Source organism: Doryrhamphus excisus, linkage group LG18, assembly GCF_037039965.1.
Source record: "Doryrhamphus excisus strain RoL-2023G ecotype Guam linkage group LG18, RoL_Dexc_Guam_v1.1, whole genome shotgun sequence".
In the NCBI taxonomy this organism is placed as follows: domain Eukaryota; kingdom Metazoa; phylum Chordata; class Actinopteri; order Syngnathiformes; family Syngnathidae; genus Doryrhamphus; species Doryrhamphus excisus.
Window position 1 is genome coordinate 13,412,771 of NC_136374.1, and position 13,398 is coordinate 13,426,168.

Sequence of the window (13,398 nt, forward strand, 5' to 3'; positions counted from 1 at the left end):
ATAAATTTATACGAAAATAAATCTTAATATTACTGAAAAATTTATTTGGCTGCATGTTGGCCACAGTGATGAGATCTGGAAGATCTGGTTTGTTATCATGATTTTGGTATCTCCGTGTGGCGTTTACATATTCTCCCCATACGGGTATGTTTTATCCGGGTACTCCTTCCCATCCGGACTTCCTCCCACATTCCAAAAATATGCATATTAGGTCAATCTGGTGCTTCCCAAATAGTGAGGCGGACGCCCTCGGGTGGTGCAGTGAACTGACCGGGGGGGGGGGGCTTTCAGTGTTATTGCCAATCTGCCGACATGTATGAATTTGTCGTACAGTTTGACTCTTGGATATGCTTGAATGCTTCATCGCTTTCCATTTTGTTGCATTTGGCTGATTTCAGTTTCAAGTTCGGTCTGTAAAGTACAGATAGATAAATCGATATTATCAGTTTCTCAATATTATTTCAAACTGGGGGTCGGCGGGGAAATATTTCTGTGCCTCAGTAGGGGTGTGACAGAAAATAATTGAGAACCACTAAGTGAATTGGAGACTTGATATTTCAGAAATTCAGAAAAAAATATTAAATTATAGGAAATTAAAGTCATTTGGAACTTTTGGTGACTGCATGGTGGATTCCAAATTGTCCATAGGTATGAATGTGAGTGTGAATGGTTGTTTGTCTATATGTGCCCTGTGATTGGCTGGCCACCAGTCCAGGGTGTACCTCACCTCTTGCCCAAAGACAGCTGGGATAGGCTCCAGCATGCCCGCGACCCTCGTAAGGATAAGCTGTAGAAAATGAATGAATGAATGAAAAACGTCATAATATTACAGAAACATCTGTATTTTAATATGACATGAAAAAATATACAACTATATTTGAATAAAGTCACAGTATGAGAGAATAAACTCTTGATATTATGATGAAAAAATATAGCAATGATTATAATATATATAATTTAATCACAGTTTTAATTTAATGTAGGCTGACCTGCGGACTGCACACTACACAAATAAACTTGAGGCTCTCAGTGACAAATTGCACAAGCGTACACACAAACGTCCACACAAGCAACAGGGAGCTTCTCTGAGCCTTAAGGCGCTTTCCTGGCTGGAGAAGGATTTAGCTTTATCTTTTTAATTCTTCATCATATGGGAAGAGCAGCTGAATGGGAAGGAGGCAGAGAGTTGGTCCATTCAGGATGCTGTAGGAGAAAAAATAAATAAATTGATCCTCTTCTTATTTCGCACAGCAGTGTGGATTTGCAGAGAGAATACGCTTTATTCGGGTCGAGCCGGAAGATTATCATGTTATTGCCATAATCATTGCGCAATGTAAGAGAAATCCCACGCTTGAATCCCTTTAGGAGACAAATACGCTGCAACTGCAAGGCTTCAGAATGCAAGAAGATGATGGCTTTATTGTTGGTGAAACTCTTTGGCCATCAAATGTCCTTTTTTTACCAGGAAAAATGACAATTTATTGTATATAGGTTTGATACTGGGAAATATAAACAATGTGAGCATCTATTTTATGAGAAATTCCTCGACAATTTGCTTTTTCTTTGGCTTTTTGTGTGAGTGATGCCACTCATGAAAGTTGGACAACAGTACAAATTCTCACTACTAAATAGTGTGAAAAATACACATTTAGCAATCTCCTGATTACATCACTCACCATCCAACGGTGAGTCATTTTATTTTATTTTTGTTTTATTGTGGCCCGCCAGGACACTAGTTTGAAAGTTTAATGTTAGTGCGGCCCGCGCAAGTTTGATATGGATGCTGTATGGTATCATGTACACAGAAAAAATTATTACGTTTGATTAATGTTCATGTTAAAGGTTAAATAACTGTTAATAGTTATCCTCCCTATCCGTGTGGAAGTGGTAAGTTTTTGGCTATTTAAGTTTAAAGGAAATAACTTGAAGGCTACCGTTTAGGTCGCTAGCTCTCGAGTTTGCGAGTTAGCATGTGTCTCAAGAGTCTGCAGTTGCGCAATATGTTGTAAATAAAAAAAGTATAAATGTGACTATAGTCGTGTTTTGTCATGTCTACAGGGCTCTAATAATGCTTTGTTCATTTTAATCTGAAAAAAATAATTTGTCTACCCACCAACTATATGTGGTTTCTTAAGTTTTTATTATTTGGTGTTTTATTATTATTATTATATTTATTTATTTATTACCGATTGATTGATTTTTTTTATTCTTGATTTGTTTATTTATTTTCATTTTTTATTTTGTGTAGAAAAATAAAAGTAAGATATTTGAGAACAGTGGAAAGTTTTATCAGAGCTTTTCTTGTAGAAAATTGGAACCAAAGCGAAGTTTTTTTTTATTTTTTTGTTTTTAATAAATGCATTTTTGTTTTTTTGTTGAAAATCTGATGCGACCCAGTCTCACCCAGACCCGAGCTCCAGTGGCCCCCAAGTAAATTGAGTTTGAGACCCCTGATCTACACCTTCTGAAATTGTCCAGGTGTCAGTATTCCGGATCTCTGGAGGACATTTATCTCCACTGCTCCAGTCCTTTCTTCTCACTAAAAGCCAGTCAGCACAAGCTGAGTTGTGAGCTCCCTGCACTCCAAAGCAGAGTGGAGGTAATCGCATTACGGAATGGACTTCTTTTCCTTTTCTTTTTCCCTCCATTGAGCTTTGCTGGGAGTGCAGCCTTTTGTACGCTGAAAAAGAGCAAAAATAAATAAGGTCAGCTGGCTTCTGTCATAGGTCAGCACAATTCTACACTTCATGTGTGTGTGTGTGTGTGTGTGTGTGTGTGAGAGAGAATCTGAATTACCGTCATTTTGCTGGCTCTCAAGTGAGTGAACTGTGCTCAAGGTAGCCAGCTAATGGGGCTCGGAGATAACCGTAATAGTCTTGCTAATAGTCTCAAGTGACTTGTCTGGATGCTCATTATGTTAATGGTTCATGTATAGCGTTTCCCCTCTGCTTTTATTGGCACTGTTCATACGCATAATTTCACTTAAATACCCTTTTCTTCACTCTTTTATTAATCACTGCGACCCGCTAACAACCCTCATTGTGACCGGCAAGGCTGATTAGAGGTAAGGGCGCACTTCTTTTTCGAGGTGGATGCATGAGTGCTCTTTGTTCAAGATGCTCACAGAGTTTGTTTCGGAAGCTGCAAAGACAACAGAAGGACAATAGATGCATGATACAGTGCTGCCAAAGTGGCTCCCATCAGAGAATATAATACATTCATTCATTTTCTACCGCTTATCCTGCTGGAGCCTATCCCAGCTGTCTTTCGGTCGCCAGCCAATCACAGGGCACATATAGACAAACAACCATTCACACTCACATTCATACCTATGGACAATTTGGAGTTGCCAATTAACCTAGCATGTTTTTGGAATGTGGGAGGAAACCGGAAGGGTCATGCACGGGAAGAACATGCAAACTCCACACAGAGATGGCCGAGGGTGGAATTGAACTCGGGTCTCCGAGCTGTGAGGTCTGCGCGCTACCCAACCGACCGTCGTGCAGCCCGTATATAATACAATTCCTTGAAAATGTATTTTTTCCCCAAAATATTCACTTCAGAGATTCCACAAAATGTTTTCTTAGTTTTTCTCAAGCTGCAGCGCCTCTCCTAAAATATTTTGGGGGAGCCCTTTTCTGAATGTTTAAAGTAACATTCTCGTGCCAAAGTGTAAAAAGAAACGAACATCTGTTAGTTAGAACTTAGAATCATTCATTCATTTTCTACCGCTTTTTCCTCACAAGGGTCGTGGGGGTGCTGGAGCCTATCACAGCTGTCTTTGGGCGAGAGGCGGGGTACACCCTGGACTGGTGGCCAGCCAATCACAGGGCACATATAGACAAACAACCATTCACACTCACATTCATACCTATGGACAATTTGGAGTTGCCAATTAACCTAGCATGTTTTTGGAATGTGGGAAGAAACCGGAAAACACACGCATGCACGGGAAGAACATGCAAACTCCACACAGAGATGGCCCAAGGTGGAATTGAACTCGGGTCTCCTAGCTGTTAGGTCTGCGCGCTAACCAACCGACCGTCGTGCAGCCCGAATATAATACAATTCCTTGAAAATGTATTTTTTTCCCCAAAATATTCACTTCAGAGATTCCACAAAATGTTTTCTTAGTTTTTCTCAAGCTGCAGCGCCTCTCCTAAAATCTTTTGGGGGAGCCCTTTTCTGAATGTTTAAAGTAACATTCTCGTGCCAAAGTGTAAAAAGAAACGAACATCTGTTAGTTAGAACTTAGAATCATTCATTCATTTTCTACCGCTTTTTCCTCACAAGGGTCGCGGGGGTGCTGGAGCCTATCACAGCTGTCTTTGGGCGAGAGGCGGGGTACACCCTGGACTGGTGGCCAGCCAATCACAGGGCACATATAGACAAACAACCATTCACACTCACATTCATACCTATGGACAATTTGGAGTCGCTAATTAACCTAGCATGTTTTTGGAATGTGGGAGGAAAACGGAGTACCCGGAGAAAACCCACGCATGCACGGGGAGAACATGCAAACTCCACACAGAGATGGCTGAGCGGGGAATCAAACCTGGGTCTCCTAGATGTGTGCCTGCGTGCTAACCACTTTACACTGTGCAGCCCCAGACAGCCCAAATATAATACAATTCCTTGAAAATGTATTTTTTCCCCAAAATATTCACTTCAGAGATTCCACAAAATGTTTTCTTAGTTTTTCTCAAGCTGCTGCACCTCTCCGAAAATCTTTTGGGGGAGCCCGAAGGAGCTGCCATCAGGAACTTAGAATCAGTCAAGACTAAAAACAAAGTGTGTACTTAAGTATTTCTACGTCTGGTAGAATTGCCATGTTGGTAACGTGTTGGTGCCGTATCATATTTGCGTTAACTCACATTTTGTGCTCTATGGTTATCATCACAGTCAGTTTGAATACAGCCCAAAAGGAAACATACTGTCAACAATGTGGCACATACTGCTGCCTTTCATGTTGTGGCGGCCGGTTCGATTCCCGGACACTCTCCCAAAACACATCCAATGGCATTGTGCCGAGCCTGAATAATTGGGAAGTTTCCAGTGTAAAAAGCCAAAATAAACAAACAAAACAAGCTAATCCCTTAAATGCTCATTCAACAAGGATTTTTGTACGACTTAAAAAGTTTATTATAACCCAAATTCTCAATTGTAGACATGCAAGTCTTTGGTTCTTCGACTAAAAATCAAAGTTTTTGTTTGCGGACTTCTGATATCTGATATTCCGTCCTTAGAACTCAATGCTGTTGCTAGCAGGCAAGTAATTATTTTTTTTTAAAAAAAAAAGAAAAAGGTCTGATGTAAGCTTAGTGTAACCTGCGAGTTAATCGTAGCTAGCATGGTTGATCGGTGTATATGTGTGAGGCATGAAAACGACAGGAAAGGGCAGGGTTGATCCGGCAGCCTTGAACTCTCCTCGCCATCTTTGTGCCGTGCCTGCTAATGAAGCCATGTTTTATCGAATGTGCATGAATGACAATCGGTAGTAAGAAGCAGGCTTTGCATCTCTCCTCCTCCGTTGTGCAGCCTCATGTTTCAGCATCTCACCGCCATGCAACATGCTATAAAAAGATAAACGTGTGACGTCTACATGTTCCTTGTTAAGTACATGAAAAGCTTGCCAAAGTCTCTCTGGCGGGTGTGTGAGGCATCACAGTAAGATCACGTTTATGGAGGCTAATTAAATTGCTTGGGGAAAAAAAAAAAAAAAAACAATCCCACAAGTGTCACTCTCGACTTTAATTAATCTCATTAAAAATCAGGATTAAGAGCAGCAGACTATTTAGTTCTGGTTTATGGGAGGATGCAAGGAAATAGTTGACCTTGCAAATGGATTATGTGCAAATAAAAGGAAAGATGTACATTATTTGTACATACAGTATCCCTTGTGTATTCTCTTCATTTGGGGAAAAAAAATACATACTGAGAAGATATATAATTGCAGTATTCAGTGAACAGTGTAATTAGTTTGTGGCAAATTCCAAGTGAAGTGATTTTAATTTTGTAACGTGAGTCACGACAGCCTTGTGGTGCACATCGGCCGGGGCAAACATGCACATCACGCAGAGGAAGACGCACGCTTATGAATAGACCATCTCTGTTGCTGGCATACATAGTACCTGGTGTGTATTTATGTATTATTGATGACCCATCAAGCTAACGTGTCTTTGTCACAACAAGGAGTTCATTTTGGAGAATGCGTGACACAAGATGGCGGTGCATTTTTTTTTTTATTGACTGCTGCTGCGTTCATTAAAAAGTCTCTAATCCATTCACTCTCTAAGGAAATTTCTACGGGACCCCAAAGCCGCCCGCCGAGCCCAACCTGGTCCAGCCGGATCTGGTGGACCAGGTCCTGTTTGACGAGGATTTCGGCGGCGAGATACCACGCAAGCGCACCACCTCAGTCAGCAAAATGGACAGGAAGGACAGCGCCGTTCCCGAGGAGGAGGATGACGACGAGAGGCCACCGCTGGTCAACGGTTTGCCTGGTGAGTAAACGTCACGCTCCATCAGCAGGCTTTTTTTTTTGCCATATTGTCCTTCCTGTCCTCGGGCGGACGCGTCACTTTAAGTGTCCGTCTCCATCATCAAAGCAGAAAGATGACTTTTTGCAGATTGTACAATTTTTTTTTTTTTTTAGGGCTGGTGTTCTGCATCAAACCCACTCTTACAAGATTTATAAAACATGCAGAATATCTATTCTAAGTCGACATAAAAGAGGCTGTAGCTAAATAATAGACTTATAACAGTAATATTATAAGTCTAATAATAATTCATTCATTCATTTTCTACCGCTTATCCTCACAAGGGTTGCAGGGGGTGCTGGAGCCTATCCCAGCTGTCTTCGGGCGAGAGGCGGGGTACACCCTGGACTGGTCGCCAGCCAATCACAGGGCACATAGACAGGGCATAGACAGGGCATATAGACAAACAAGCATTCACACTCACATATATTCATGTTCAATTTGGAGTCACCTTAATTAACCTAGCATGTTTTTGGAATGTGGGAAGAAATCGGAGTACCCGGAGAAAACCCACGCATGCACGGGGAGAACATGCAAACTCCACACAGAGATGGCCGAGGGTGGGATTGAACTCGGGTCTCCTAGCTGTGAGGTCTGCGTGCTAACCACTCGATCACAGTGCAGCCCAAAGACAAAACAAAGAAGCCAAAAACGTACCACTTCCACACGCAATAGGAGGAGAACTTCTTTTCACTGTTCATCATATCATGTTGGACATGCTGGAGCCTATCCCAGCTGTCTTTGAGACGGGGTACACCCTGGACTGGGGGCCAGCCAATCACAGGGCACATATAGACAAACAACCATTCACACTCACATTCATACCTATGGACAATTTGGAGTCGCCAATTAACCTAGCATGTTTTTGGAATGTGGGAGGAAACCGGAGTACCTGGAGAAAACCCACGCATGCACGGAGAGAACATGCAAACTCCACACAGAGATGGCCGAGGGTGGGATTGAACTCGGGTCTCCGTGCCGTGAGGTCTGTGCGCTAACCACTCGACCACCATGCAGCCTCTAATAATAATAATAATGTTATATTTTTGATGATAAAATGACGATAGAGGTGAAGTGGATTACATGTAGTAATTATACTAATAGCAGCACTCGAGTGGTACTTGATCTTCTTATGATCTTCTTGGCACTAAATTAGCCAACTTCAGTGTACTTTTAAACGTTTTAAGAGTATTTACTTTTATGCTGAACTGCAAACAGGCAGATGAGTTTTGTCTTGTTTATGACAGCATGAAACTTTATTCTAATTGTCAGTGCTCAGCGTCCTGCTTACTCAGCTGCACTGACGATCCACACAAATCTGATGTCTGTTTATCCAATAACACCCTCCTATTTGAACCCAAACACAAAAATGGCTCCCGGACGTGCGGCGAGTGCTTTTTATGGCCACTGAACGAACAGTCGTCTCAGGGCGGCCATAGATGGGCAGGGTTATGCTTCAATGAAGAATGAGGTTAATGGAAAATGTGAGCACTAAGTCTCTCAAATCTTGACTGGTCCTTATGTAAAGTCCAGCAGGGCCTTCACCGCACTTTGACCAAATATGTGGTGTGGTCAGATACACGGTGAACAAAACTGATTTAGATTTTGATTCATTTTTATAAAGAATGTGGGGGAAAAGTCTATTGATCTTCAATAGTAACAATCAGTAACTGTTACATTTGTTCACTTCCTGCTTTCCCAAAAAAACTAAATTACATTAGGAAATCAGTAACTGTTACATTTGTTCATTTCCTGCTTTCCCAAAAAAATTTAACTATATTAGGAAATCAGTAACTGTTACATTTGTTCACTTCCTGCTTTCCCAATATAGTTTAAGTTTACATTGTTACATCTGTTCACTTTATTATAGGAGTTCTTTTATTGTACTGTATGTTTTCTGTTCACTTCCTCCTTTCCCAAAACTTACACTATATTAGGAAAGCAGGAAGTGAACAAATACAACAGTTACTGATTGTAAAATACCTGATGGAGGGGTAGGTATTAATAAGCTTTGCTTCTTCCTACTCCTTCTGGACATGTGGAACTGTGTAAATTAAAAAAGTTAAAAAAGTAAATTAAAAAACAAAAAAAAATAATAATAAAAAAATTTAAAAATGAGAATAAAGATGTGATTTTACAAGGAAAGTTGTAATTTGATGACAATTTTATGACAATTTTGTGGATTTTGGGGTATTATGATATATTTGTCTTTAGTGCATACCACTCCAGAAGACACCACGAGCAGACTGTTTTATAAGTCCAAAAATACAGAGAACAGGAATAACAGGTTTCTTCTTAATAAAGGAACAGATCCTCTGAATTAGGTAAACACTAAGTATTAGACATAGCTACAGTACTTTAAATGTGACAAATTCTTCAAGTGTACTTCAAATAAAAAGGCTGCAGAAGAAGAATAGAAAATAAAAAAATATAGTTTTGGAACTGGTAGATTGATACAAGCTGTACACTGACTACTCTAAAGTGCATTACTGTAATATAGAGCCTTGGCAAGATATATTGTCATAAAAATTGTTGCTTTTTTTTAAATATCAGGGGTATACTGTGTTTTGTGAGCTACTGTATACATCTCTGCGGTTCTTTGTTTGGAGAATGCCACTTGAAAAGACAAGGCTGAAACACACTTTCTCATTTTCTACCATCATCTGGGGAGGGAGGGAAATAAAGTGAATTAGGAGTTCTTTTATTGTACTGTATGTCTTGTGTTTATTGTAGCAGTTTGTCGAAGAGAAGAAGTCTACAAAAGTAATGAAGAGCAGTGCAATATTAGCATATAGAAGATGCCTGGGGGCTCAAATGGTCTTTTTGAACATGAATCCATGTCTTCATCATCTCAGCCCGGGGGGGTTGGGGGCTTTTCGAAACCATATAGGCACAAGCGGTAACCGTGTGTGCACATGCAAATGCAAAGCTGCCCTCGGGTGAACAAACATGCAACAAAACAACGCTGGCCCTCCCTCCAACGTGGCTAACGAGGCTAACGAGGCTAACCTCCTTCCTGCTTTCTGCTTCTTCTACTCTCCGCAGAGCACAAGGCCGACTGGAGGCGAGCCGTGCCCAGCTACGCCCAGTCTAGCAGCACCATGGACTTCCGCACGTGGAGCTCACTGCCGCGTGACGACAGCCTGGAGCCGCTTCCGCTCAACTGGGAGATGGCTTACACCGAGACCGGAATGGTCTACTTCATAGAGTGAGTTCATGCGAGATCTGATCCGTGACTGCTTATTTCATACTTAAATACACTTTTACAATATACACTTATACAATATTGAGATATGAGGTTCAAAACACGTCACCGTTCTCCATAAACACAAGCTCAGAAGCAATTAAATGTTCCTTTTGTACCTTCAGTGATGTTTTTATCTGAAGTCAATAACCCTTAGGTAGGATAAATACCAGGAAAAAACACTACTCTGTTCTTTTTTTTACTTTTTACTTACTTTTACTTACTTTTTTAATCAAAATTGATGCCCTCCAAATTGTCCATAGGTATGAATGTGAGTGTGAATGGTTGTTTGTCAATATGTGCCCTGTGATTGGCTGGCGACCAGTCCGGGGTATACCCTGCCTCTCGCCGAAAGACAGCTGGGATAGGCTCCAGCAACCCCGCGACCCTTGTGAGGACAACCGTTAGAAAATGAATGAATGAAAATTGATGCCCAAATAATGTCCAAAACAAAACGCTGTATTGCTTCTTTATATGGGTCATGGTACCATGGAAGACTACATGGTAAATACATTTTTATTTATAATTTATTATAAATTATAATTTAATTATAAACAATACAAATATTTATTAGCATTTATTATAATTCATAATTTTTATATATTATAATAATAATTTTATAATAGTAATAATTTTCCTTCAAATATTATAACTGCAATGAGCTAAAGTGCAAAGGAAAACGAAAATAGTAAATCTCTTTTTGGCAAGCCTGTTGCTAGGCAGAATTTGTAGAGCACAATTATTAGTGCCCCGATGCCCGATGACGGCTTGATATCTACCAGTTCAGCTCAGCTAGATTATTGTGTTCTTGGACTATATAGACATGGTATATACCAAAATTATGATTAGTAAAAGACATATAAATACATTAATTCATTCATAAATTTTCTACCGCTTATCCTCACGAGGGGTGCTGGAGCCTATCCCAGCTGTCTTTGTGCGAGAGGCGGGGTACACCCTGGACTGGTCGCCAGCCAATCACAGGGCACATATAGACAAACAACCATTCACACTCACATTCATACCTATGGACAATTTGGAGTCACCAATTAACCTAGCATGTTTTTGGAATGTGGGAGGAAACCGGAGTACCCGGAGAAAACCCACGCATGCACGGGGAGAACATGCAAACTCCACACAGAGATTTCCGAGGGTGGAATTGAACTCGGGTCTCCTTGCTAACCACTCATCCGCCTTGCAGCCATATAAATACATCTACGTATAAATATGTTTTTGGGAGCGATTGGTGGGTTGAAAAAAAACATATAAATACATCTTTGGTAGTTAATATATAACATTCTTAAACATGATAATCATGTTAATATTGATTCTTTGGATGATTCTTTGCAGCCACAACACCAAGACAACCACGTGGTTGGACCCCCGCTTGGCTAAGAAGGCAAAGCCACCTGAGAAGTGTGAGGATGGAGGTACGTGTAGACAACATCAAGCAGGACTTTTGATATGCAGACACAGATTTGTAGTCATGGACTAACGTTAAGGATCTTCACATGAGTCCAATTTGATGAAGTGAAACAATGACCTCCTGTCTCAGCATGTTAATAGGACATAAGTGCAGCCAGTGGAACCAGTGTTTTCTTAATGGATTCTTACAGGGAGAGGAAAAAAAGAGTCCAGTGGCATGCAGAGCTTAAGCTCTCTCTGCTTTGTTCCTCTCCCTCCGCCTCATCTGTTCATCTTTGCAGCCATACATCATTGCATGAAACATTTCCCAAATGATCCCAGATTCCTTTTCAAAGCTCTACGACCGTCCGAGTCAACCAACACAAGCCCCTCATGATGATGATGATGATGATGATGATGACTATGTTATGACCTTCTCCTCCCCCTCCTCTCTCTCTCTGTAGAGTTACCTTACGGCTGGGAGGAAATTGACGACCCGCAGTACGGCACATACTACGTTGAGTAAGTCTTATCGATTCATGTAATTTTTTTCAGCACGCCGCCGGCAATGGTTGTAAACGCTACTTTAGCATGCCTCTTCCTCACTGGTGCACATAAAACATTACACTAGAGAGAGAGAGAGAGAGAGTGTACGGTAGGAGTGTACATTAGCCGCACACTAGCATGCATCAATAATGTCTAAAAATAAACACCAGGCACAAGTTTTCCATTGGAGCATTATTTCAGTAAAATAATGGTTATTTTCATTTAAAACCACTATTTAAAAAAAACAATTATTTGTATTTTTGCTGTGGCATCGTTGTTTAGACATTTTGGGAAAAAAATATATATATATAAAAAAATATATATATATATATATATATATATATATATATATAGTTAAATTAGTGTTATGCTTTTGCTGAAACGTACTTATGTTCTACTGCTGATTACTAAAGAACAATAAATGATAGTACCTCACGATTGGATGGCGACCAATCCAGGGTGTACCTCGCCTCTCGCCCAAAGACAGCTGGGATAGGCTCCAGCATACCCGCAACCCTAATGAGGATAAGTAGAAAACAACACAAAAATACTTTTTTAGTATTCATTCATTCATTCGTTCATTTTCTACCGCTTATCCTCACAAGGGTTACAGGAGTGCTGGAGCCTATCCCAGCTGTCTTGGGGCGACAGGCGGTGTACACCCTGCTCATGTACTGCACAAGTACATTTGTACATACAGTATTTCACATGTCTACCACGGCATTCATTGTATCACACAAGTTAGTGTAGCACATGTACAATTACACATTTACATGTACATATATTATACATATACTATACATATACATATGCTATACATGTAGTATATATATATATAACACAATGCATAAATTGGCCATTTAATGCTGAGTACTATATGTAGTAGATATATACTTTATCATATTGCACATGCACAACAAAGTAAAATTGATGTACTATTACACAGGGTCAGGTATACAATACAAACTATTACACATAAATGATTAATATACCTATGTATGTACAGCACGTACTATTACCAACATATCACACAGGTCCTATTTTCTTCATATTTGGTATTCCACAAGCACCTCACATGCACTACTTGCATTTCAGACACAAATGCCATTAAACATGTATAAATGTACACCATACTCATGTACTTTTGCAAACACATACACCATCACACACATATATCACATGTAGTAATGCACATGCAGTACCCATGTGCTATTGCACTTCCAGTACATGTGCAGTACATCTCATCAGTCCAAATGAGTGAAGTCATTGGCTGTGCTGCAGCAACATTGCAGACCTGCACGTGATCATCCTGTTTGTTTATCACAGAATGTTAATGTTTAAAAATAAACACGCACGCATGCAGCACATGTCTTGTTTGGTCTATCCTGGGCGGGGATGCTCCTGGCTAATGTGACACGGCGGCGAGGAAGAGCAGATGATCAGGATTTCCCCACAAAACAAGCACTGTGCTATGAGTTCGGTGTAGAGGTCTCTGTAGGCTTCATGACTGCAGGTGATTTTTTTTTTTAAGGGGGGGGGGGCTTCACTGTTTTATTGGTCATTCTGTGGAAGGAATTCTGCCAGGTGACAGCTGAGTGGACACGAGAGGGATGGAGAGATTTTTCTTAACAGCTTACTGTGGAACAATGGCTGTGCTGTGCC

At 40.6% G+C, this 13,398-nt stretch overlaps 1 protein-coding gene across 3 annotated transcripts in view; it reads left to right on the forward strand.

Moving 5' to 3' along the window:
• magi3b (membrane associated guanylate kinase, WW and PDZ domain containing 3b) overlaps nucleotides 1-13,398 on the forward strand; it is a 123,432-nt gene that overhangs the window by 91,074 nt on the left and 18,960 nt on the right. For all 3 annotated transcript variants that reach the window (XM_058054503.2, XM_078798644.1, XM_058054501.2), the window contains exons 4-7: nucleotides 6,300-6,506; nucleotides 9,588-9,750; nucleotides 11,137-11,216; nucleotides 11,655-11,712. In XM_058054503.2, the coding sequence (XP_057910486.2) occupies nucleotides 6,300-6,506; nucleotides 9,588-9,750; nucleotides 11,137-11,216; nucleotides 11,655-11,712 (508 nt within the window). The remainder of the gene's footprint in view (nucleotides 1-6,299; nucleotides 6,507-9,587; nucleotides 9,751-11,136; nucleotides 11,217-11,654; nucleotides 11,713-13,398) is intronic.